At 43.6% G+C, this 25,000-nt stretch overlaps 1 protein-coding gene across 5 annotated transcripts in view; it reads right to left on the bottom strand.

Moving 5' to 3' along the window:
* Positions 1 to 1,451: 1,451 nt before the first annotated feature.
* Positions 1,452 to 25,000, bottom strand: part of LOC110000997 (histone deacetylase 4-like) — a 52,681-nt gene continuing 29,132 nt past the window's right edge. For all 5 annotated transcript variants that reach the window (XM_065952028.1, XM_065952030.1, XM_065952029.1 and 2 more), the window contains 22 exons: positions 24,185 to 24,308; positions 22,484 to 22,602; positions 17,174 to 17,302; positions 16,962 to 17,071; positions 16,101 to 16,235; positions 15,793 to 15,985; positions 13,481 to 13,704; positions 10,733 to 10,951; positions 10,025 to 10,220; positions 9,186 to 9,319; positions 8,978 to 9,080; positions 8,851 to 8,897; positions 8,354 to 8,461; positions 8,017 to 8,072; positions 7,790 to 7,877; positions 7,576 to 7,695; positions 7,368 to 7,465; positions 6,616 to 6,734; positions 6,366 to 6,499; positions 5,751 to 5,835; positions 5,409 to 5,553; positions 1,452 to 4,733 (listed from right to left, as the gene is read on the bottom strand). In XM_065952028.1, the coding sequence (XP_065808100.1) occupies positions 4,694 to 4,733; positions 5,409 to 5,553; positions 5,751 to 5,835; positions 6,366 to 6,499; positions 6,616 to 6,734; positions 7,368 to 7,465; positions 7,576 to 7,695; positions 7,790 to 7,877; positions 8,017 to 8,072; positions 8,354 to 8,461; positions 8,851 to 8,897; positions 8,978 to 9,080; positions 9,186 to 9,319; positions 10,025 to 10,220; positions 10,733 to 10,951; positions 13,481 to 13,704; positions 15,793 to 15,985; positions 16,101 to 16,235; positions 16,962 to 17,071; positions 17,174 to 17,302; positions 22,484 to 22,602; positions 24,185 to 24,308 (2,726 nt within the window). In that variant the 3' untranslated portion in view covers positions 1,452 to 4,693. The remainder of the gene's footprint in view (positions 4,734 to 5,408; positions 5,554 to 5,750; positions 5,836 to 6,365; positions 6,500 to 6,615; positions 6,735 to 7,367; positions 7,466 to 7,575; positions 7,696 to 7,789; positions 7,878 to 8,016; positions 8,073 to 8,353; positions 8,462 to 8,850; positions 8,898 to 8,977; positions 9,081 to 9,185; positions 9,320 to 10,024; positions 10,221 to 10,732; positions 10,952 to 13,480; positions 13,705 to 15,792; positions 15,986 to 16,100; positions 16,236 to 16,961; positions 17,072 to 17,173; positions 17,303 to 22,483; positions 22,603 to 24,184; positions 24,309 to 25,000) is intronic.

Below are 25,000 nucleotides of genomic sequence, written 5' to 3'. Positions count from 1 at the left end.
TATTATTTATTTTTATTCTATTTTTATTTTATTTCTCTTATCTGTTCTGTTTAATGTGTATTTTTGAGCTTTCTTGTCTGTGCTGCTGCAACGCCCGAATTTCCCCTCTGGGGATCAATAAAGTATTATCCTACCCTATCCTAAAAACCCCTACACATATCATATTGAATATGCCTATTGATGACATATATTATTTATTAAAGCTTTCCTTTTTGAATTGGCCTCTTCTAGTATTTATTGCCCCTGTGAATCATTTCTTATTACGTACAGTTATAATTAACGGCTCTTCGTCTACAGAGATTTTTAAAAGGAAACTGTCTTCACATTTAATACATGAGGTCAAACTTTTGCAGATATAAAAAATATATATATATATATATATATTTCCATCAACTCACAAATTTCACTCCCTTTTTAATAGATTAATGCCTGTTTCATTAAGCTGATAGAGGGTTAACATTCTCAGTCTTTCTATTGTGTGTATGTGTCTAAGTGTGTGTGTATGAATATGTGTATAGGTTACTGTGTTTATATTTAATTTTGTTTTGAAATTGTGTAATTGGATTTGTTTAGTTGATTTGTCTCTTAAGAGGTGAGGCCTGTTGGCTCCTTGAGCTCTCCTGACACACCTTTTATGTTTTTGTTAATCCTATTTTGATGTATTCTTATATGTGTGCTAATAAATAAAACAATAAAATAAAATAAGTAATATTTAATTCATACATGTCATCTTTTTTTTCTTATGGTTTCATCTTACTCCTCCCATCATGAGTGGTAGTGCAAATTTTGTCAAAACTCCCCATTTCATTTTTTTCTCCTACAAGACTTGAAGTTAATTATTCTTCTACAGTAAATAACAGCATAATTCACTTTTGGACAACTGGTTAAATGTAACAAGAAATCAGAGTATTTCCACCTTACCTTTCAGAAATAAAGATGGACTTTATTTTGTCACAATAACGTGACATTTGAAGCTTCAGTTTAAGGAGCGAAGAAAAGGTCAGCTGATATCTGCTGCTCTGGACTTTGCATGCACACTTTCAGATATTGAATCCTGTTATTAGATTTTCCACTCAGCTGGGAGTCAGCTGAGTCGTCATGCCTCTTCGTATGTCTCCTCAAACCAGAGACCTGTCGTCTTCGTTTTCAGCCCGGGCACACTCTTACCATCATCGCTGTCATGTGCTGAGGGAACTTCATTTGAGACCTTTAGTGTTTTTTGTACCATAGCCAGTGAAAAGAAGGAGCTGTGCAGACTTTGAGGACCATTTAACTAAGAGCAGTATGATGGATTATTGACACTATGGCTGCACTAAGATGGACTTTGATTGTTTGTTTTGTTGACATGATGAAAAGAGAAACGCTGATAATTTCTTGCTTCACACTGATTGAAACATTCCTGAAATAGCACCAAAAATTCCCCATTAGATTAAAAAACAGAGCACAGAGTGTATTTTTCAGAAATATATTTTATAGATGATGTAAGAGATGAAATGTCCAAAGCGTAGGTCCCAAAGAAAGATAACATTTTTCATCAATAGAGACAAACAACAAACAAAAAAATAACTTTTTTTATCCATTTACATGTAAACCGAGAATTGCTCTTGAGCCACAGTGGTTATATATATAGAGAGAGAGAACTGGCCGAGGTGGGAGTGACAATCAGAACGGCGATGCCCTTTTTTTTCCCCTCCAAACGTTTCTTCCCTGTAACAGCGCACGCTCACAAATCTGTGAAAGAGGAACATTCTTTGGGAGTTTTTTTGTTGTTGTTGTTTTGAAGGTGTGGATGTAGCAGAGGTTTGGCAGAGCGTGTTTCTCTTTAGCACAGTCCGTCCATGTGGTAAGTGCTGTTAAAAATCACTCATTGGAAACAATAAGAACAATATCAAAGGTTCCTCATTGGAGTCATCCGCACAAAGTCTTGAATTCTTGCACACCAACGAGGAAGAAAAAAACGTCCTGTTTGGTGCTCTTGGGAGTCGCCGCCATGGGAGGGTTTTCGAGCGTGTGTGTGTGTGTGTGTGAGTGAGTGAGAGTTTTTTTTGTCTTAAAGTCCTCCAGTGTTCTTCTTCTATTGTGCAAATACATTTTTGTTACATAGACAAGCAGGCATGCTGACTCACAAACCATGCAAAGAGTTAAAGTTGGCGCGAGCAGACGGCGGAAAAGAGCAGTAATAAAGTTTCTACAAAAACAAACTAAAAACCAGTAAAAAAAAGAAAAATGAAGCCAAATTAAAGGAAGAACAAGTGGAATGTTTTGTTAAGACATGAAAAATATGCTCATTAGAATGATATTCAAATAAACAGGATAGTCGCCTGGAATAAGCTGGTGAACAAAGCAGTTTACAGACATGAGAATCGAGTGTTAGATCAGGTGATTGGAGCAGAAAAGTCCGAAAAGGTCGAACATGATGGTGCAACACATGCTCAGAAAGAGATTTCAAAGTTATCTGCTGAGTTTTTCCTTTCAAATTTCACCCCCCCCCCTAAAAAAATCCACTTTTCTGTCATTTGTTGCCTCGAACCACAAATAAAAACTCAGCTAGCTACATGAGACGTGCTTTGAACCTCTTTGTGGATGTGTTGTCACAGTTTAAAGGTGAGTGATACGGGGGGATAAGATGCATCAATTAGGCAACAAAGTGATCAAATGTTTCGCTTAGAAAAGCCAATTGCAGTGCCGTGTGATGGCTTCACTCGAGGGCATCGAGAAAACAGTGCAGTCGATGACGAGTTAAATACACTGCTGCTTTTTTTTTTTTTTTTTTTTTAAAGTCCATGGTAGTAATATCTTACACCATACTGTTTGTCGCTCACAATATCATAGCTGTCATTAGTTAGAGTACATTTATAAACTTCTCCATATACAAATCTGCTATAAACAGTACATGTTATAAATACACAAAGATGAAAATGCAAAAAAAAAAAAAAAAAAAAGGCAGAGAGAGCCTTTGAAAGAAAGAAAGAAAGAAAGGAAGGAGGTGTTGCTCCTTGGTTTTGATAAATACAAGAAAGAAAGTTCTGGAACAAGAGGTGAAAAAAGTACTAGGTGTGAACGGCAGCCCTATAACTATCCAGAAAACGGATAAAAACACGGAACACAAAAATCTATGGATGAAAAAAGTTAGAAAAATAATCTTATACAATAAAAAATAAAAAGTGGACACGCTTATCAAACACGTTTTTTTCCCGCCCCCCCCTCCCCATCCTTTTTTTGATATCGACAACTCGGATGTGGAAATCATACATGTAGTTACAAACAGGCGATTACTGCCCCTCAAAATATATTCAATCCAATATACACGACCAGCTCGCACGAGCAACCAAGGTAGCTGCCGACCGGCCGACGTACGGAAGGCCGGTCGGGACAGAAACGCTCACTTGATGCGTGGAGGGTTAAATTAGTAAACATTGAACTGGGTACTGGGAGCCTTCTCTTAAAGGGCCAGTACAAGAAATGTCTGCCAGCTAAGTGAAGTGAAAGTACTGTAAATGCAAAACTCATGCTTTGGCTTTTCTTGCTTGGCTTCCTCTTTTGGATATCGTTCAGAACTCTTGCGAAACGACGTCTGGTCTTGTCTGCGTAAATTGCATGCTTCATGTGTTTCCAAAGCGACGGCTTCTGTTAAAGGGAGGCTACATCAGAGGCTTGTTTTCTTCGAGAGTCTAATTTTTGTTTGGAAGTTTTCATGTTCGCACCGTTTTTTTTTGTTTTTCTACTGAAGCTGGCATCTACCTTTACAAAGCGTTTTTTTTGTGTTTTTTTGTTTTATTTTGTTTTTTACAGAAAAATAGATCCATCCAAAAGTAAAGTAACTCTTCTTCTTTAAGAGAGAGAGAGAGGCCGAAGAGACGTAAACATGCTGAACGATTGTTTGCTTTATTTTTAGTCGTCCCCCAAGAAAAGGAGCGGGAAACTCTTCCTCCCTCGTTTGACTTAAGGCAATCTTTTCCTGAAAACAATCCTGAAATCCAGCAGGGGGGGGGGAACCCTCCCTCACCAAGGCACTCCTCTCACTCGTCAACCTTTTTTTTCCACGACAGGCTGGTCCGGCGAGGCGACAGTCTTGTCTTCAAATCTTCTTCGAGAGCCGACTCAAACCTTCGGCTCGACCAAAGTCCACAGTGAACGCATCTGGTAAAATATGATCTCGGTTGCTGCGACGCCCTTTTGAGTTTCACAGCAAAAATAGTCGATAAAAGAGAAAAGTAACTCCCGAGCTAGCAGCCGGGAACGTCTTGCTGTCTCTGGTGTCCATACTGTATGTGGTCAGAAGGCAGCTGTGTAAAGCACCGTATGTTCCTGCAGTGAAATCACACCTTTCTACAGCGAGACCGAACCTCGCCCCAAACTCCAAACACACCCACCTGCTGCCTTGGTCACACAGTTAGCCGCTGGGGGCTAACACAAGAGGGCGAAGACTGACAGAAAAAAATGAGTCTCTTTAATTCCCCCCCCCCCCCCCCAATGCAGTCCTCTGTCTCCTGATTGGCTCCCTACTCTGAGGCTGAGCCCACCCCCTCCCCCCTCGTTTTATTGGCCGAGGGGCTGCCAATCAAGGTGACTGACGTGGTGAGTGGGGTAAGGGGGACTAAATGAAGGGGTCAGTCGAAGACTCTTCGCAGCTCAAAGAGTTGTCTCCGGAGAGGTCAATGGTAACGGTGCGACACCCTCATGTTTCCCTCTGTTACAGCGGCTCCTCCTCCTCCATGGGCTCGTCCTCGGGCCTGGAGGACACAAAGAGACATTCAAAATCCTTCTGACGAGGAGTGCACCCTGAAAGTTGCAGACTCTCCAACACAAGGCCTGAAAACCCAGAGTGGAATATCTCTCTTTTTTTTTGATTTGCTGCATCATTGTCTCCTCACTGAGCAGCTCAGGAACAACAGCATCAACAGGCTGCAATTCAAAGAGTCTGAAAACAGCTCTTTCTTATCAACGTTTTTTTTTTTTTACAAGGAGCTGAATAAACTGAAGAGGTGTCCTTCTCCCTAAAACAACCAGACCTGGTGAGAAAACAGGTGGAAACACTGAATAGAGTCGTCAAGGGTGCTGAGATTCCTTCAGCGTTCATCATTCACAGAATTCAAAGCAATGGCCTTCTCCTCTTTAAAACAAACAACAATTCAAACCTGTTAAAGTACTTCATGGAGCTGATTCAAGTTAAAAAAAAAAAGAGCTTTCTCAAATCCTCTTAGGTGGGTTTGAAGACTGCGAGCCCAGCTTCTACTGACTTTAGCTCACTAGCTGACTGAAATCTGACTTTGATTTGATTTAATGATTAGAAATATGAGAGGAGTCTCTCTAAGTGTACAAAGCATGTAGTAAATATATGTTAGACTGAACTCAGAGGCCACAGATAAAAGGCTTTAAGTGTGAGGATGCCCACTCTTCTCCTTCACCTTTGATCCATGGCGTTGGTGTTAGCCACGGAGAGAGAGGCCATGGCGCTGACGGCCTCGGCCTCCTCCGAGTCGCCTCGTTTGGCCTCCAGGAGGGAAAGTCCGAGCAGCGGGGAGGAGCGGTGCACGGAGCGCCAGTACTTACCTAAGAGGAGGCGAGAGATTAAAAAAAAAAGAAAAGAAAAGGAAAACAAGAGAAGGGAGATTCAGGTGTTTGGGTAAAAAGAGGATCATAGCAATGATGTGTTTACTAACCGTTCAATGATATGAACGTGAACATGTGAGTTTCACATCCATGAGAACGAGTCTGCCGGTGTGTTATCAGTGTTTGTGTGAACTCACTGTGAGTCTCTAAAACTTTCTCCAGAGAGCGCACGGCGTTGGGGTTGGGCCTCTGCTCGAGGACGGCCTTGGGCAGAGGGTCCAGCTGCACAGGAACAAAAACACAAACACAAAAATGTAAACATCAGGAGGGATTTTTTTTTTTTTTTTTGGCACAAGCTGGAGCTGGAAAATAATTCACAACGTAACATCAGTCCAGTGACAATCCAGACTCCAGCTTCAAGAGGAATGTTTGTGAAACCACGGCTCTGTTTCTACATGTTTGGATATAACCAACATGTTATATAACTGACAGGCTCAGATTGGTGTTCTGTTAAATCGATAAAATCAGTGATTAGATCGTCTTGACCGCGGGAGTTGGTTGTCTACCTAAGCCTCAATCTTTAAATTGTGACAATGCATTTCCTCCCAGAGATTATGACACCTTAACAGCTGGCCCAGTTACAAAGTGGTTTGAATTTACTGGTCATATAAAAAACAAAACACAGAATATCCCTTTAATCTGTTGTAAGTAATGGAGCAGAAGAAGTAACATTTTCAGAGCTTAAAATGGGAGGCATGTGCGGTCCATAACATAACATTCAGATCCTGTGTGCTTCAGGGCGACCATCGTACCTCCTGTCCGAGCAGAGCGGCCACACACGCCTCAGAGGCGTCACAGATGGCGGTGAGGTCGTGACCCCCCTCCAGAGCCAGGACCACCCGGCCTCCAGCGAGAGTCATCAACTGCCGTGTCAAGTAGCCAAAACCTGAGCAGACGGGTTGAATTCATATCAATGAAGAAGTGGTACGAGCCAACCTTTTCACAGCCAGCTAACATGCACATGTTGGTCTGAGATAAGACGCAGACATCAGATTATCTCACATTTGGACGTTAACGTGTAGCCGCCCAACGGTGGAGGGTGTCCCTCGACGGCGTCGAAGCCAGACGAGACCAGCACGATGTCCGGAGCGAACTCGTTTGCTATCGGCATCACCACCGACCTGAGAGTGAGAGGGCGGAGCGTGAAGATTAAACAACGCGGCGGGACACTCAAAGCATCCGCTTTCACTTTGACATCACAAAACACACAGAGAGTGTGAGGTGGGGGTTATTTCTGTGTGAGATGGACAATTATGAAATGGTGAAACAGACTGTGGATCATCTTAGATTTATTCAGCCATGGTCAGACAACACAGAAACACAGCACACATGGCTGACAAAGTGCGGACCATCGCTGACCCATGCTGACCAAGATCTCACAATCATTGGCAAAATGGCAAAGTGGCAAAGTCTTCATCACACAGTGCTGCTTATACTCTGCTAGAAGGTACATCCCACAAATTCCTTTCCATTTGGGTGCATCACTATAACACAATAAAGATGACGTGACACTGATTTGTATACGTAACAGATGTAGACTCTCTGTCTAGCAAACAGTTGCTGACAACATATAGTTGGCTCCTCTCCATTTATAGATCTGCTACTACTTAGGTGCTTCACCCATATAAGGTTAACGCTTCAGAAGAATTACTGTGAGATGGTTGACACAATTTAAAGATATGTCCACAAAATGATCAAGATGAATGAATCCATGAAAATACGTACTAACACAGAGATGAAACATAACGATGTACCTGAAGGCGGCCAGGTACTCCACGTCACTCATTGGAGGGTCCAGACCTCCGGTGAAAGCCACGTTTACGTTGAACCCGACTCCAGGCCCACTGCCCACCTGCAGAGGGGAGCGAACATGTGACATCGCGTCAAGCCTTCTGGCTTTTTAGCTTGATATACACGTTTCCCACAATGCACCGCTTACACTTATTAATGTTTTAAGCTCACCTCGTCAGGCGCTCCACTCCCGGGGAAGAAGTTGCCGTCGTCGTAGCGATGAATGGACAGGTAAAGGACGTTGGGGTCGTCGTAGAAAGCTTGCTGGGTGCCGTTGCCATGGTGAACATCCTGAGATCAGACAGCACACGTATTGTAAGCCACGCTGCCTTCAATGGGAGAGAACATTACCTCACATATCACAGGTGGCTCGTCCAGAACTGACCCAGTCCACGATGAGGATCCGGTTGACGCTGAGTCTCTGCTGCAGCAGTTTGGCAGCGATGGCCACAGAGTTGAAGTAGCAGAAGCCCCTGAAACACCAACGAAGAGGAGACGTTCTGAAAGTGTTTCCTGCTCTTTTTAATATCGTTGCTGTCACTTTAACACCTGTGTGTGTGTGTGTGTGTGTGTGTGTGCACAGATTAAGTGTGATGTCGCCTGTGGACTTACATGGGAGTGCTCTCCTCAGCGTGGTGTCCAGGAGGGCGGACCACAGCGAAACCGTTCTGCAGACACACAGGAGCGACAGGAGTTTAGTGACAGAGGTTTAGGTCATTTTAAGTTTGTTTTTGTGACTAATTTAACATTTTCAAAGACATTGAATCCCTCTTTGAGCTCAGATAACCTGATTCTGATTTCAGCACATTAACGGATGACAGGAAGTAGCTGCAGTTTTCCTTTTAAACACCTCCTCACACTTCCTCTACTGAACAAACGTAAACTTTTTATTTTATTTTATTTTATTTTTTATTTAAATGACGATGACAAAGGTTGTGAAGAAGGTCACCTTCAGCTCTCCTGTCGCCACTTTGAAAACGAGCTCCACCACCGAGCCGACGGCGAGGCGGGCGGCGCTGGACGAGTGCACCTCGTTCCAAATGGTGTCGCTGTCCACCTGGAAAACACAGAACACCAAGTGTGAGGGTGAGATGAAGTCGAAGGTTTGACTTCACTGCTTGTTCTTTCTTCATTTACCAAATTTTAGACACACTGTTATCCTCCTCCGTCTTCCTAAGGCTCATACAAATGTAGCTTTCTTTTTTCATTTGCTTCATAAATTCACTGCAATCTCCTGCTGCCCTGCAGGCGTATCCATGTAGTGAGTTTATTTCTGAATATTTTCAGTTCTTTCATTTTATTCTGAAGCACTAACATGCCTTTTTATTGTGTTTAAATTATTTTAATGCATTCATCTGCCGTTTATGTGCACGTATGTGTATGCATGCATGTATTTTAATTATTATGATTATACGATTGCACTGCAAGTTGACTGATGTCTCTTACCCCGACGCCTCCACACGGCAGCCGTACAAACATGGGAGTGATTGAACCTGGTGATCAGAGAGGAAACGTGACATTAGAGACAGTTGCTGGATGAATATTAGATCCGGTTTGTTTGTGAGTGTCTTACAATCAAGTTTCTGTCGGAGAGGGTTGGTTCCGTACAGCAGGACGTGGGCTTCAGAGTGGACCGTCTGCAGCTCTTCCAGAGTGGCCTTCCTCCCACGGATGCACTACACACACACACACACACACAAAGAATGATACAACTCTCATGTGTACTTTACAACTTTGTGTGATGTTCACCGCGGCGCTGCTTCCACTTTTTTGTAACGTACCTCACACTGCAATCTGAGGCCCGTCTCCTGCAGACGAGACCAGATGCTCTGGATCCGGCCTGCGTGCTCGGGGTGGCTGTTGGTGTTTCCGCACATGCACTGATGCTTCTGCATGAGGGAGTCGTACACCAGACCTGAGGAGACACGCACGTTTATTTCAAGAAGAGAAACAGCTCAGACATTTTGAATTAACGTTTTGTTTCCTACGCTTTAAATTAAACGCCAAGTTTGGGCTTGAATAAAATGACAAAGTTTAGAGCAGACGATTCTTCCTGATCTAATTTCCCAGATTCAGCCGAAGCGCCTTTTTAAAAATGTGAATCTTCCCTTCTTCTCTCCCTAAATGCTCCGTGCAGTTTGGAACTGCGTGGGAGTAAAGTAGGCCAAACTGTTTTAAAAATATCTCCAACTCTTGTGCTTGTTATAACACAGAAAGCGGCTCCTTCAGTACGAATAGCTGCATTCCTTCTTTAAGACAGATTTTCTCCTCAGCTCCTGAAATCGTTCTTGTGTTTGTTTAACGTGTCTGATGTCTGAGAGGGAGACCAAGTGGGTGAGAAAAAGGTTTTGGCAGGATTAGCTTGATTATTTTCTGCTAGCAGATGGAGGCCGGAACAGTTTCAGCGTCCTTTGGCTAATTCACCTGCTCGTTTGGATGCGAGCATCCCGTTCATTCGTCCCCTGTGTGTTTGGAAGGAAGTGCATTCAAAGCCAAAACTTCTCAAATGAACACCTGAGGCAGACAGCAACAACTCTGGACATGAATAACGCCGGCACCTTGACGACAGCTTAAACGAAGATGTTAAAAACGTCGATGAAGGGGGGACAGAGGTGCCGACCTGTGGTGAAGCGAGGTTTGACAGGAGGGTCAGAGGTCGGGACGCTGATCGGGAAGGAGGAGGCCGAGGCCGGAGACGACTGGGCCCGGGACAGAGGGCGGTGTCCGGGGAAGGAGATCGACAGGCCGGCAGCTTCCATGGAGGCCTGATAGTTTCTGAGCTGATGGATTCTCTGCTGCTCCAGCAACAGGGCCTGCTGCTCACACACACAGAAATCAAGACTCAGGCAGTTGTTGTGGTGAGCTGTTTAGCACGAATGTAAAAGCATAAAGCAAAAGGCTGACTCAGGAGTTTTCAGATCCTATCTTTTAACTCCAAAACAGCTCTTCAGGGCTGCCCTGTTAATATCAACAGTATTGGATATTTTGGAAAGAAAACAAACATCTTTCCATCAAACATCACGTTTTTCATTACATCCTTAAAGAATCATAAGTCTGCTGTAGTCTGAGCCTGGCCTTAAAAATGAAGTGTGCAAAAACCTTCTCTATACTGCAGCTGCAACTTCTGGCCAAAAGGGGGCAGCCACAATAACTGAAAAAACTTTGATCTTCCTTTTCAGCATTTGATCGGAGGGAAAAGACAAGAAGCTGAAAATACATCTTTGTGTTTTCTTTTCTTTCTTTTTTTTTTCCTTCCCAGGATTTCCCCAGAACATCTACAAGCACCAAGGAGAGTGGGATTCACATCGATTCTCTCAGCCTCCTCTACCTGTCTGAAGAGCAGCTCCTGCTCCGCCTGCCGCTCCCTGTGCTGCTGCATGGCCTCCTCCTGCAGCTCCTGCGGGTCAGGCGGCTCCTGCTTGATGGTGACCCCCGGCGGCAGGGCCCCTCCTCCCCCATCCTGGTGCTCCCTCAGCTCCTCCTCCGTCTCCTCTGGGTGGCTCTGGTGCTGGCGACCCACGGGGGACTCGCTGGGCTTGGCCATCATCTACAGAAGGAGGGAGGGGCAGGGAATTTATTTCACAATAAAACAGCAGGATGTGACAAATCCCCTCAGACGTGTGAGGCTGCATTCAGACAAATCAAATTCCTGGCAAATCGCTCCTTTCTCTCCAGCATTCTTCTTTTAACAAGCTTAATTTGGATTACTCAGTCAGATTGGTGTCTTGCTCGTTTCAAACCTACCCGCTCTAATTGAATGTGAGTGGCCGCTCTGTCGACTGTACTCCGGGGCGAAATGTGTCTCGTCGAAACAGAGAGACATTCTGCGCTCCCCGTCGCGCCGCTTTTCATCGACTCACTCGAGGGGGGGGGGTGGCGCCCGTCGCTAAAACCGAGCACTGATTCAGTCGCTGACGTGAACCATTCAGAATTTACTTTCAAGGCTGCCATAAAATATCTAAGAGAAAGATGAAGTGTTTGTAGGAAGTCTCAAGAGTGTTCCAGCTACAGGTGTGTGTGTGTGTGTGTGTGTGTGTGTGTGTGTGTGTGTGTGTGTGTGTGTGTGTGTGTGTGTGTGTGTGTGTGTGTGTGTGTGTGTGTGTGTGTGTGTGTTCCCCTGAGCTTCTGGGTCCCCTGGCACAGCGCTGACACAGCATTGACGTCAGAGCATCCCCCCCCCCCCCCTCCTGCCCCTTTCTCTACTGTTCTTGTCTACTTTGCATCCAAACAATATTTTCACCCCCCCCCCCCGTGCTCTACTTTCCCAGAAACCTCCTCTTTATTCTTTATCTTGAGTTAATCAGTTTACTATATGACAAGCCGGAGCAGTGCATTCGTCGGAGTCTCCTTTTGAAAAATAACTCAAATGACGCATCGATTTTCTAAGTAGCTGCTTCGTCTCAATCAGCCAGCAGACTAATCTGAATATCATTTTTTCAGATGCCATCAAACTCCTACATCATACGTTTCTCTTCTGCAATCTTGAAATTGACCACACCGATCATCTTCGTGTTCTTTCTTGGAGAAGCCAATTCATCTTAAAGACAGTAAAAAGAAGGAGAACAAAAACAGCAGTTGTTTACTCGTCACGCTCAAACGAGACGAGACGATCAAGACGTCTGAAAATCTCTGATCTTGAAAAATGAACCCAACGCACAAGCCTGCAGTTCCACGAGTGACCACTTGGGGCTGGCTTCGAAAAGCGAGGAATCCCCATCGGGTCCCGTTTTAAAATGCTTAACTTTACAGCAGGAATCAACATGTCTACAGACTGGTTCAAAAAACTGGTTTGGTCTCTATAACTCATTCTTTATTGGTAGAAATGTTACAGACGATGATTTTAACAAAAATAAAACAGTGTCCAAAGTGGAGCTTTTCATTTTCATCCTGCAGATTCAGCCTTGGCGAGCCAGAGGCTGTTATAGAGATGTTTGTGTGAAGAGCTGCCACGGGAGAGCTCCGAAACATATGGAGGGAGAAAGATGGAAAGAGAGAGAGAGAGAGAGAGGAGCAGAGCCAGGGGGGAGGTGGAGGAGGAGGAGGTGGAGGAGGAGGAGGAGGAGAGGAAATCCCTTGTTTCATCCACCCACCTCTCCTCCAGCGAGCACTCTGCTCGAATAGGTAAAGTGGCTGTTCCTTACTTCCTCTCTTGACCATATAAGGCAGGAGGCTTCCGCTCTGTTGCTATGGCAGCGTGCAGTTACCTCAACTACGGTCAGAGAGACGTGGATGCAAAGATCCTCACACACACACACACACACACACACACACACACACACACACACACACACACACACACACACACACACTCTGCTATACACGTTAACCCATACCTGCCGCCGCCTACTTATGAAACTAAAATACTACAGAAAGAAAAGAAAAGAAAAACAAGATCTTCACACTCACAGCTCACACATTGTCGGCTGTGTTACACCCACACACACACACACACACACACAAACACACTACGGCTCCTGTGCCGGCCCACGCTGGCTTACTGTCCTAAATAATAAGCAGTTGATTTGAATGTGATGTCAGATCTGTGTCCTCTTCCGTCACCTGCCGCCACGTTACACAACAACAACGACGGCCTTGTTTGACGTCTGCTGTAAGAACGCGTCCAGACAGAGAAGCGCGATCCTTCAGGAATCCAATTGAGATCTGATCAATCTGTGATGAGATGTGACAATCCTGCACAAGCGACGAGAGGCCAGGCAATCCCTCTGCACTAGCGAGAGATGTGACACATTGTCAGGCAGTCCATCATGTTTAATGATAATGCTGCACAGCGTTAACAGAGGCTCTTCTGTGTATATTTACTGGATCCCTCTTTTACACCCATTCTTTATGAGCACTCTCTCTGCAGCAAGTCGGCACAGTTTTGTATCATTCAACGGTTTTATAGGCTAATGAAGTTAATTAAAGCTATGAAATGAAGAGGAAGTGCGATCCAATCACAAGTGGTCACTGGGGACGCACTTAGAGACGCATGTTAATGCCATTGAGCTGTCCACTATTCTTTGGCTCACCAGGGACATTTGCTGACACGAGGTCTAAACAGGACTGTACTCCTCACCTTGTTGATGTGGAGCTGCTGCTGCTGGAACTGCTGCTTGTGCTTCTCCAGGAACTGCTGGTGCTGCTGCTGCACCACCAGCTGCTGCAGGGCCAGGGCCTGGGCGTGGGCCTGGGCCGCGCTCCCCTGAGGCAGAGGGGCCGACTGGGTGCGTCCCAGAGGCCTGTGCTGCCGCTGCAGCTTGGCCATGGAGGCGCCCGGAGACATGGACAGGCCGCTCACACCTACGATAGACAAGGAGGGAGAGTTTTGAAGTGAGAAGAGGACGAGGAAGCAGAGAGTGTAACGTGAGAACCATGAGGAGGAGAAGCTGTCTGAGAGGGTGGTGAAGAAAATAAGAACAGAGGGGGCATTGTTTCAACGAGCTGTCAGCTCTATGATGTTCCATTAAGATACTTAGGCTTTCTTTTTCTGCACTGTGAAGTGATCGAAACATGATGCATGCTTTTCATAGTGTGACATGGGATTCATGCACATTTTGCCATCAGCTTTGTTCGCAAGTTAACGTCTGATATCTTGATTCAATTAAATTTAAAGTCAATATCTAGAGGAGGAATGAATTTCTAAAAAAATGAGTGAAGTCAAACCCCCTCTAAGTGTGTTGTTCTGAGCTCTGTGTTCACACTGAAGGAACAGTGCTTCCTTCACCAAAGATAAAAATCAGAGCGCTCAGAAAAATACGCTGGGTGCTGCGCTTTCTGTCCAAACGGCCGCCTGCTGCTGCAAACACTCATTGAAAACAATTGGAAAAAAAAAAAGACGCTGGAGCTCAGAAGACAACGCTCGGTGGACATGTGGCCGAAGGCATTTCAAGACGCTGAAGACCCCGAGCTTCAGTGAAGACGACAATTCCAGACAAATTTTAAAGGTTTTCTTCACATCACAAAATAAATAAAAAAAGATGAATTCTCGTCTCACTCTTACTGGTGTTGGACCTAAGATTAGCCAACAGATGTATTTGTGAACCAAATAAAAAAGCGGCCATCTGTGCTGCCATACTGCCGTCCTTTTATTGTGATGATAAGAGCCGAGGGAAGTGAGCAGTTTGGTCCATTTACAGAGAAGGGACGTAAGAAAAACAGACCGGGTCGAGGCTGGGAAATGATCTGAGACGCTTGATTGCTGAGAAAATATCAGAGAAAATGACTTGATTATTTGAGTGTTTTGTCAAATTGTTTCCTCTGGTGGAAAACGACCGCAGAGAAGGAAGGAAGAGCGACAAGACCCTCAGCATGAAGAGTCTGTCCATTGTGTGAGCTCAGAAGCAAGCGGCTGCATCTTCTCCTGTGCTGTGTGTGTGTGTGCACTCGCTTGTCCTCATGCGAACGTTTTTGTGCGTTGTGTTGTTACACACGTACATGCGACCGTATGTGCGTCATTGCCCATTCACTGCCGATGCCCCCGCTGAAAATAGCAGCCAAAGGGTCGTCAATGAGTGAACTGATGGGAAAGGGGTGCACAATGCTTCCATGTCACATTTTCACTGCGTACGCTATATGAAAGGGGCTCATTAGTATGAGCAAATGAATGGACGTCTGTCAGTCTGAGGGGGCACACAGGGGACACACATCGGCTCCCTTTTTTTTTCTTTTTTTTTTACGTGTCAGGAACAAAAGCTCAAACTCAAACTCAAACTCAGAGTTGTATTTGGTGATTTCGCTTTTTCTAATTAATCAAACATAAAGATGCTGAATGCCCCCATCATGATGGAGACTGGAAATGACTAAAGAAAGATGCCCCCCACCCCCCCTCCCCTCCTACCACTTCTTTTAAATCATTTGTGTGGTAGTTAGTGGAGAAACAGCTGATCTGCAAACAGTTCAGTAAACGTATCATCACGGTGTAAAACAAATGTTCTGCGGCTAAATCTCTGTGCAGTTCAGTGAGAAGAATGGAGCGTTTAATTCATTAACTAGTGCGTGTATTCCCCGTGGATATCCCCTGAACAAATAGGAAGACAATTCAGTCTTTTAACATATATCTCTTTGCACAGGTTTTCCACAGCGGCATGTGTGTGTGGTTCACAGCTGCTTCATCTTTCCTCCATTTAATTTCTCTTTTTTGAATGGTTTCAGTACTTTTTTTTTCATGTGTTGCTGCTGTTTTCTTTTTAATGTTCTGACTCAAACTCTGCATAAAAAGCACTGAAGGTCGTGTCTGAATTTTCCATTTTTCCGCTGTCTGTAAGAAGGGTTAGAGTTAGACTGAGTAGAGGAGCTCGTATTTAAGTCGAGGTTCCCATGAAACTGAAGCAATGTTCTTCTGGGTCCAGAAGGTTAATTATGAGTGTTGTGAAGTAAAACTTCTCCTACCTGTCACCAGGGGGCTCTGAGCTGGACTCTGCTCCATCAGCACCATGTGTTGGAGCAGTGGGCTGTGTGCGCCGTGCCCGCCTGTTCCACCGCCGGCCTCAGCTAGGTAGGGGGTCAAGTGGCCGCCGGAGAGAAAGGGGGGGCTTAGTGAGAGGGCCGGCTGCAGACCTCCATCCTGCTGGGCTGAAGTCACCTGGAGGAAAGAAGAGGTGGATTTAGTTGGTAAATGTTCGAATTTCAGTATAAATAAAAAGCACATGGGATCTGTTAGCGATTTGGCGAGCTTGGCGGCGGTTTCTCCTCCTCACATTCGAAGCAGCCGTGGCCGTGGCAGTGGCGGGCAGCCCCAGGGTGATGTTGGGTAAGGATGGTGAAGTGTAGAGGGACAGCTGGTTAACGGAGCCCCGCTCAGCACCGCTGCACAGCCTCTGGGCCAGAGACGCCTGGGAAGCACATTTAAATGATTTATTCGTGTTTGCAGCGTGAAGAAGGAACGGCACTGCAGCGGTAGATGTCCACACATGAGGAGAGAGCTACTGGCGATATGAAAATCGTCACGGCGACAAGCCTCCTCCACACTGCCTGAGTGCTCCTAATGGCTGCCACAAATAGCTTCTTGCCAGCTCCTCGGCTGTCTTCCTCCTCTGCAGACCCATCATGCCTCACTCAGAGCCTCTGTAGGCGCTACAGGCCGCTATGTTTATCAGCTAATAAAGCTGCATAATTTGTTTATAATTTAGCCTTAAGTAGACTCTATGCAAGTGTTGCAAAGTGTGCTTTTGTGCCTTTCAAATGAGGGCTCATCTCATACTGAGGCTTTTGAGCTGAGGCTGTGTCTAGCACATGTTTAGTGCCATATTGCATAAATTAACACATGATTTCAATGTGTCTCTGCTTTATAAAAGGTTTACCATCCACTTTCTTTTCTGCAGAGGAGACATCAGAATCAGAATTATGGAAAATGAATTGATGCTTTAAGTTTTTGAACCAGCGTAGAGCTCATCTGTTAAAAGCTACACTTCTATGATTTTGGCTTTAAAGGTGTGATAAGCTGCCTGACTGAAGAGTTTGAGAATAAACCGCTTCAGATGTACAAAAAATGTCGCTAAGAGTAAATAACTGAAGGGAATTCTTATTCTTATTCTGAGGTGCCCTTGGATTGCGGTTACCTCTGTGTTGTTGCAGACCGACACAGTGATGCCGTTCTCGTTGGGGATGTTGTTGGAGCTGTTATTTGGGGAGCTCGGCCCTGAGCCTGGGGCGCTGCTACACGCAGAGTCTGAAACAACACACACACACTCACATATCAAACACAGAGAAAGTAGATTTTTTTTTTTTTTTTTCTGAACACCAGACTCCTGCATGTACGAGTCTCCCTCACCTGCCATGTCGAGTGAGCGTTTCTTGGCGGTGGTGATGGGGCTGTCTCGGCGGCGCAGCAGCGGACTGCTCCTCCGCTCGCTCACCTTCTGCTTCAGCCTGGAGCGCAGCTTCAGGTTTGGCTCCGAGGCTGAAAGACAGATGAGGGAGTCAGACATAATGATTGAGTGATTTATTCAGTCCCGGTAAGAATACTGATCAGTCACAGAGTAAACAGAAAAAACATATTTCAACTTTTTGCAGCAACATTTGCTTTACAGCAAAGCAAATCCAAAACTGATAGTGAACAATCTTTCCCGGGAATAAAGCGATTTAAGGAATGTACTTTTACATATTTTGGGGGCTTGAAAACATTTTCAAATTGCTCCATTCGATGCAAGGTCTGCTCAATCTTTCTGATAAATGCAAAAACTGTCTGAAGATATGAAATAAACGATTGCTTTAAAAATAGGCCACTCAGGTTCAGGAGCATTTCAGACTCGTCAAGAGAACTGGACTCTGGGGGTCAAACACAGGGAACGGTACAGATTACTGAGTGTGAGTGTGCTCTTAGTGGTTTTAAAGGGTTTCGCTTGGCTCCAACACAACACAATAAAAACATAAAATATAATGAAGTGAATGACATGTAGAGCCAGAGTTTTTTTGAATGAAGCTTTCACAGAAATGATCAGTATTTAGTGAGGCTAAATGTAGTCACACCTAACAAGAGTTAATAAGGCACACAAGAATCTGATCGTCTTTTGTTCTGTGCAGCGTTGAAAAAGATCAAAAGCTACTTTCTCATTATGCGAGCAAAGAAATTGAATTCTAGCAGATCAAACCTTGACGCTGACGTTTCATGACTGTGGTTACTAAAGTGTTTCTTGTTTTCTTTTACATCCTTCTCAAGCCTCGTTGATGTTGAACAGAAAACTTTGCATCTTTGGACCAATCGATGTGAAGGGTGGGAGAGCTACCTGAGCTACAGTCTCACAGGCTCTCACCTCAAAGTGAGCGCTCCACACATTGATCCGTCATGCAGCAGCGCCTTCCATACATCTGCTCTGTTACAAAACCTGTTTGCTCCAAGTATTAGTGGATACTCTTCATCTACTGTACGGCTGCTCCCTCCCGTTCAGATGCTTTCTGAACTTTCCAAAAGCTGATCCACTTCCCAACAACGCAGCGGCTCTGAATGCCTAAAGGCCTTTGGATCTTTTGTGTGCACTGTGACCGACTTGTGAATGGAGACAGAGAGAAGGGAACGGCATGTCACCTTGGCTCCGGCCATGAGGCTAGCGCTTTGTTTACTTTGCCCTGCCAATCAGCGGCGGTGGGTAATTCCACTATTCATTATCCAATTTTTAATTACCAAAGGAGGCCCGTATCCAAAGTGGTACACCACTAACCCCTGATTATGACACAACCAGATGAATCTGCTCCTAGATGTCTTACTTTAAACAGACGGTATGGATGATGAAAAGCTACTTTTCCCCTAAAACCAAATTTCATGTGAAAATACTTTGAGGAAACAATTCATCAAAAATATGAGCATGTTTCCGTTTGTGTGTCCTTTTTCTGTTCCCATAGTGTCAGATCAAAATAAACATGCAAAAAAAAAAAAAAAAAAAAAAAAAGTGTGAAGATTCAATTAAGGCCAGTTGGACTCGCATCAATTGACGTAGGTGGAGGTTTGTGGAGCCAATTATCAACAAACCAGATTGTGTTGAGTTTCATTACCCTCTGACTTAATCATTTAAAACAAAAACCACAAATGTTTCAACAGCAGCTCGGTATAAAGAACAGTCGTGTCCCACAACGCCGAGATGCCAGACCTAGATCTGGTTTAGACAATCTCCGGCTAAGACAATAAAATGACGAATTTGCCGGCTCTACAAATCACAAGTATCAACAAACAAACTAACACTAGTTGAAGCTAATTTACATTTGACACATTGACATCTACTCAAGTCTTCTCTTCAGAATAATCTTATCCCAATGGTTCAAAAGGAACGCGGATAAACATTCCTGCTAAAAGCTAAGTAGCCGAGCTAAAAAAAAACTGCTAACAGGTCCAAGTATTGAGTACCAGCTGTTATCTGGCTATTCCTTTTTTTTTTTTTTTTTTTTTTTTTTTTACTTTTTGGGATGGATTATTTTCCAATAAAAGATATTTTAAACTCAATTCATCCTCTTTTTTTTAGATAAGTTGAGTATTTTTAGAGAAAATAAAACTAAATGCAATTTTAAGTCGTCGTCGTCCCCACGCTTCACTGCCTTAACATACTAACTACATAGAAAATGAGGGGGATTAGGGGAACATGAGCACACACAATCACACATGATATTAGTGCTCAGATGGTGCATTGTCACCCTGTTAAAACAGGCCTCACCATGTTCTGTACAGTAGCAGTCACTGCGTATGTGCCATTGTATCCATGTGAAGGACTGGCTGCCCCAGTTAGGATCCCAGAAAAAAAGAAAGGCTCAAATTTGCTCATCGGTGAAAAGACAGGACCAGCATGCCTTGCTTTGGCCCAATCAAAAGGTCACAGTGAGTCAGAGTGCTTCAAACTTTCCCAGCCCATCTACAGCTTTCTGAGGCATTGATGTGAATGTGAGAATACACTCCAGACAGGGGAGACTGTAAGTTCACGTGATGCTCTCTCAGCCGTAAATGTGTCCCGTGTAACAACAGCTATTCGTTTAAAAGCTTTCGTTCGGCTCAGGTTTTCATCAAACCCCTCTTGTCATGCATCTCTATCTCCTCTACAGGTCACGAGAATCACAGCTATTGATGCGATAAAGTTAGTTTGCTTGTCTTGTACTCCCAATTTTACAGTGTAAGTCACAAGCGACTTTACGTTTTATCTACTGATCTAATTCTGCTTTTTGTTGGAGTTTACAGCTGCACAAAACTTCTTTAATGCCAAATGTTGAGATGGGGAATGCACAAAAGAGCGCTGTTGCTCCCTTTGACCGTTGCTGGGAACCCTGGTTGCCAATCCTCCTATTTTATGGCCAGGCGGTGAAATAAAAGAGCCTCTAACCTCCTCAGAGCTGGCATTACCATAAGTAAACCCCGCAAAGCACGTCATCGCTGTGGGCAAATATCAGGGTGGCACAGGTTCTCCCCTCTCCTGCAACTGAGCACAATCCTAAGCTTTATAGAAATCACGCGACATAGACAGTCCAGGGTCGATCTTTCTCAATTCTCGACATCTTCTCGCCTTTTTTCTCTTCCCATATGTGAAGCTAGGTTTTTTGGACTGAGGCGTCCCAGTGCCACTTGCTGGATTTAGTTTCAATCCCGCTCTCCAGCTCCCATAAACCGTTTTCTCTTCTTCTATTGCTCTGCTTTTAAAAAAGATTACCAACATTCCCTCCATTTTTCGGCCTTGAATGTTTTCCTTTCCCAGAAAAAAAAAATGTCTGGAGGTCTTTCAGATGGTCAGTGAAGCCACAAAATGCTCATCTTCCAGTCTCCATCTTTCTGATCATCACTCTTCCTTCACCTCCTTCGCTTTCTTTTCACTCCTCTTTTTCAATGTCTCTCAGGGTGGAATGTGGCTGTGTGGGCCAGTGTCAACTGTGGTTTCTCTGCTGTTGTAGCCAGCAGCCCAGAGGCTCAGAGTCGACAGGGCTGCAGTGCTGGCTGTAGCCTCCTGCCGCCGCACTAAGTGAATAATTGCACTGTAAGACGACCGCTGCTTCACGGCTACACCACCGCACACACCCCTAGCACTTTGCACACACATACAAAGCTGAACACATACTCACAACTGACATTAAACCAACAAAATGACAACAAACAGCTGATTTTACTCTGCAAAGGCTTCTTTAGTTGGAGAAAAGAAGCCTATAGACATTAGATGAAAGGTTCCCAAGAAAATCTCTATTTTTCCTAATGTTGCATTCTGCAGACTTTTAGCAGCTCTGATGACTGGTAACCAGACCGGTCACCAATTTGAGTTGCACAATGCAATGATACAATTAATAATAAAAGTAGCACCTTTAGTGGGCTCAGGGGTACTCCATAAATAAAATGCAGCACTTTTCTTTCGAAATAACGGTAAAATTGAATTCAAAGATGAAGAACGGGATGAGTAAAAGGGAAAGTAAACAGAATGCAAATCTTTTACAGGCCAAAGGGGAAATGTTACACCGTTTGAACAAGTTTCCATTATTTAAATTAGGCTGTTCTGTTTGTTGAGAGCTGAAGATCAAAACAAAATAATAAAGAAATTACAGAGCTCGTCAAAAAAAATTAAACTGAAGAAATAAATATATGTTAGTGAGGCTCCTGAGTGACAAACTGAGTGCTAAAATGGCAAATTTGAAAACCACTGAAAGAATTATGGCTTTGTTTTTTTACAGGCCGGTAAGGATTTGTTAATTTTTGAGAAAGTGGGAACAATAATGAGTTATGGGCTTTAGAAAAAGGGCATGAAGACAGGGTGTAAAATAACATGGAAATGTTTTTTCTTTATGTGCAAATTGAAGGAATCAGATTATTTTGTTTACAGACCCCAAGGTTTTATCCAAGTCCAAAATTTGGAAACCTTATAATTTGATGAGCGAGCAACAGAGGAGAGGCCAAATTGGTTTACTGTGTGTGTATTATAAGCTTATCGGAAGGAAGACATATTGCGGTTGTGAATTACCTGACCCAGAGCTATCAAGCAGATTGAAAACAATAAAGGACCAAGAATTGAGCCCTGGGGAACCCCAAAAGTAATTGTTGCATTACTAGAGGAGATGGTCCCGAATGAGAAAGCCCTCAAATAGAATCCGTCAGAGTAAGTTAGTTTTAATATGCAATAACCAAACAAATGAAGGGCAGCAGAAATTTCAGACAAAATACTCCAGCAAGAGATGTAAAAACTCTTTGCCAATTTTAATTAAAATCTGTAATTATGAACGCTGTCAGGGTCAAGGTTCTGAGACTTTTCCGAACAATAGCTAATTTAAAACAACCCCCCCAAGATAGAGAACTCTTAAAAAACAATAAATGTCAGATTCTAAAATGGTACAAACCTCTTTCACTCTATTGAACTCTCACTCTATTGAACTCATGAACCACCTACGCTTCTGCTCTCTCAAAGACTCTCATGTGGGGGATGCTGGGAGGACCTGACAGCCTAATGTGGTTGTGATTAATGGTGCCGAGCCCTGATGCCTGATCTAAATTATGCTGGACGTGAGTCTGCATAGAGGCTACTGGACGTTACAATCTCTAGTCAGTGTGTGTATCCCTCTCTAAATGTGAGCCTGCACAGGCGCAAACAGACATGTCTACACTGACGAAACAAATGTGCAAGCGTGCATTTACCAGTTTTTCGCAGTGGGAAGTCATCACGCGGGTTGTAGACACCCAGCACAGGGTGGTTGTAGGTGGAGACACCAGTCTGTGGCGGCGAGCTCTGGTCCAGCGAGCTGTGCTGGGTTTTGCTATAGAACAAAAAAACATATAGCACATTTTTAAAGACACTACCAGGATATCAAAAATATGCTTGCAAGGGCAAAAAAAACAGTGGACATGTGCCTGAAAGAGTAATCCTTACAATGTAACTAACTTCATGGCTGTCAAAGATCTGTATGATTAACGCATCATGCAAATCCCTTGGCAAGGCCTGCAGACATGTGCTGCCATCTGCTCACTGCCAACAGAATAAGGTGGTGTTTGTAGGCAAAGTTAAGCCGAGTTGGCTCTGGACCAAATGCATGTTCCCGACGAGTGGATGTACACACTCTTCTATCCCAAAACTGAGGGGGCAGATGGGTCCAATGAGAGGAGAACATTTACATTCAGGAAAGAAGGAAAAGTAGAGCCAGGCGGACAAAAAAAAGAGAAAGTTTATATCACAGTGAGCTGCTGAAAGTCCTGTGGGTGTTTTTATTACACATTAAGATTATATAACATTATTTATTTGGTTATGGATTTTCATTTTGTGGCGTAAGTGCTTTAATAGTGCAATATAAAATTCACAATAATTCACAATGTTTGAATATTTTAAACCACTTATGTAACTTTTTTAAATTTTTTCTACTTTTAATACCCAATCAAAGAAAACTTAAACCGTTTATGCACCATGAAGCATTGGTGCTTTTCGAACTTAATATGAGACTCTCTGACTTTGAATCCCATTGTTACAGGTTTATAAGATGTTTGTTGCATGTCTTCCAGGTCGCCTCGTAATCCTCGTTTGCTCCTGTAAACCTTTATTTTATCTAAGCCAAATTTCCTTGAACTTGCATTTCCCAATCTCTCCTTCTCATTTAAAATTTAAGCTTGCCTTCAAGTAAAAATACAACTTTTAAAGACATTTTATGAGCTCATTTTAAAAGAAATCTAATTGAAGACTTTTGAAGGATCAAATTAAAGTGTCTAAGTGAGGTTACTTCCATCTTTCATTCTGAACAAGCAGAAGCTGGAGATATAATGAATGACCTGGAGAGCTTGACAATCAGAATCTTTACACATATTTGGTTTGCACAATCACTTTTCCAGTCACACAGAGACAACAAGAGCATGTAATGGGCGACTTCCACTGTGAACAAAGAGAAGCTGCACACCTGCAAAAGGGGCTTCAGACATGCTACAATAAACAGTCAAGGCCGAGCCTGTGGCGTAAGAAGCCCCTATCATCAGGTTCCAATATCCTGCTCTCACGTGCACGTGTGTGAGCGTGCATGTGTCTTTGTTTTATAACCCTGCTGCATCCATCGCTCAGTCTGGCTCATACAGTGTGGCAGGTGAGGGAGACGGGAAGCTCGGTGACAGATTAAGACACAAACTAATACATTATTCATCCGCTGTCAGAGAGGGAGAATTACCATCCAAACTTTTTGAGGATCTCCGACTGTATTCCACTGCTGACAATCATGACTAATAATTTAGATTTAAACATGTGCAACAAAAGTCTTTCCTTTACTTTCTGATGCAAACCAGCAGCTGTGAAGTGCAAAGTATCGTCTAAAAGCATCTCTACACCTTCTGCTGCTTCTTATTCAGGAAGTTATTCTTTCTCACCGGTACCAATACGGAGCGTCATTGGGGAGTCCTCCTTGGTTGAGGCTGCGCTGGGCGAGAGCCTTCTTCTTGTTCAGGACAAACTCCTGGAGCCGCATCTTCACCTCAGTGCTCGCCACAGCACCTACAGAACCAAGATGGAGAAGAAATTGAGAAAAAACTCCAAACACACCCTTCACACACCTTTTTTTTTTTGTTGAGTTTTTCATTCCTGACCCACCAGTTTATTCAGTTCAGTTTTAAGAGGGTTTGAATGACTTGGTGGAACTTCTAAGCTTGATTTAAAACATTCATGAGTTCATTTAAAGCATCTTTAAGCCACCAGGATGCCCATTTGTGCTGACATAATCTCTCATGTAGAGACGAGAAATTATAAAAAACACGTCTCTGAAAATAAGAGACGCTGGCTTTTTTATAAATCAGGTTATGTCCCTTTGTAGAGCTTAAATCAGATGTTTATTTATTGATACGTTGCAGAAAATAACCAGCAACATTTGGATAATAGGTCAATTATTTGTTTTATTTTTCTTTCTAATAACCCGCCAGTAATTCTTCGGCTTTTGGGCTCTTTATAGGACAAAAACAGCAACTTAAGGACATCTTCTGAGGCTTCATAAAGAGTCAATTGACATGTTTCCCCTTGTTTTGACTTAACATTTAATCAATTGATGGAGAAATTCCTCAGCAGATTAATGAATTTAAAAAAAATGATAAGCTGCAGATTTGTCCCCCATCTTATATGATGACATTTCAGCTAAATAGGCTTCTGATTTGCAAATGAGGATGCAGTAAAAAAAAGAAATAAATACGATGTCA

Source organism: Labrus bergylta, chromosome 24 (assembly GCF_963930695.1).
Source record: "Labrus bergylta chromosome 24, fLabBer1.1, whole genome shotgun sequence".
Taxonomy (NCBI): domain Eukaryota; kingdom Metazoa; phylum Chordata; class Actinopteri; order Labriformes; family Labridae; genus Labrus; species Labrus bergylta.
This window is presented reverse-complemented; position numbering and strand designations above follow the sequence as displayed.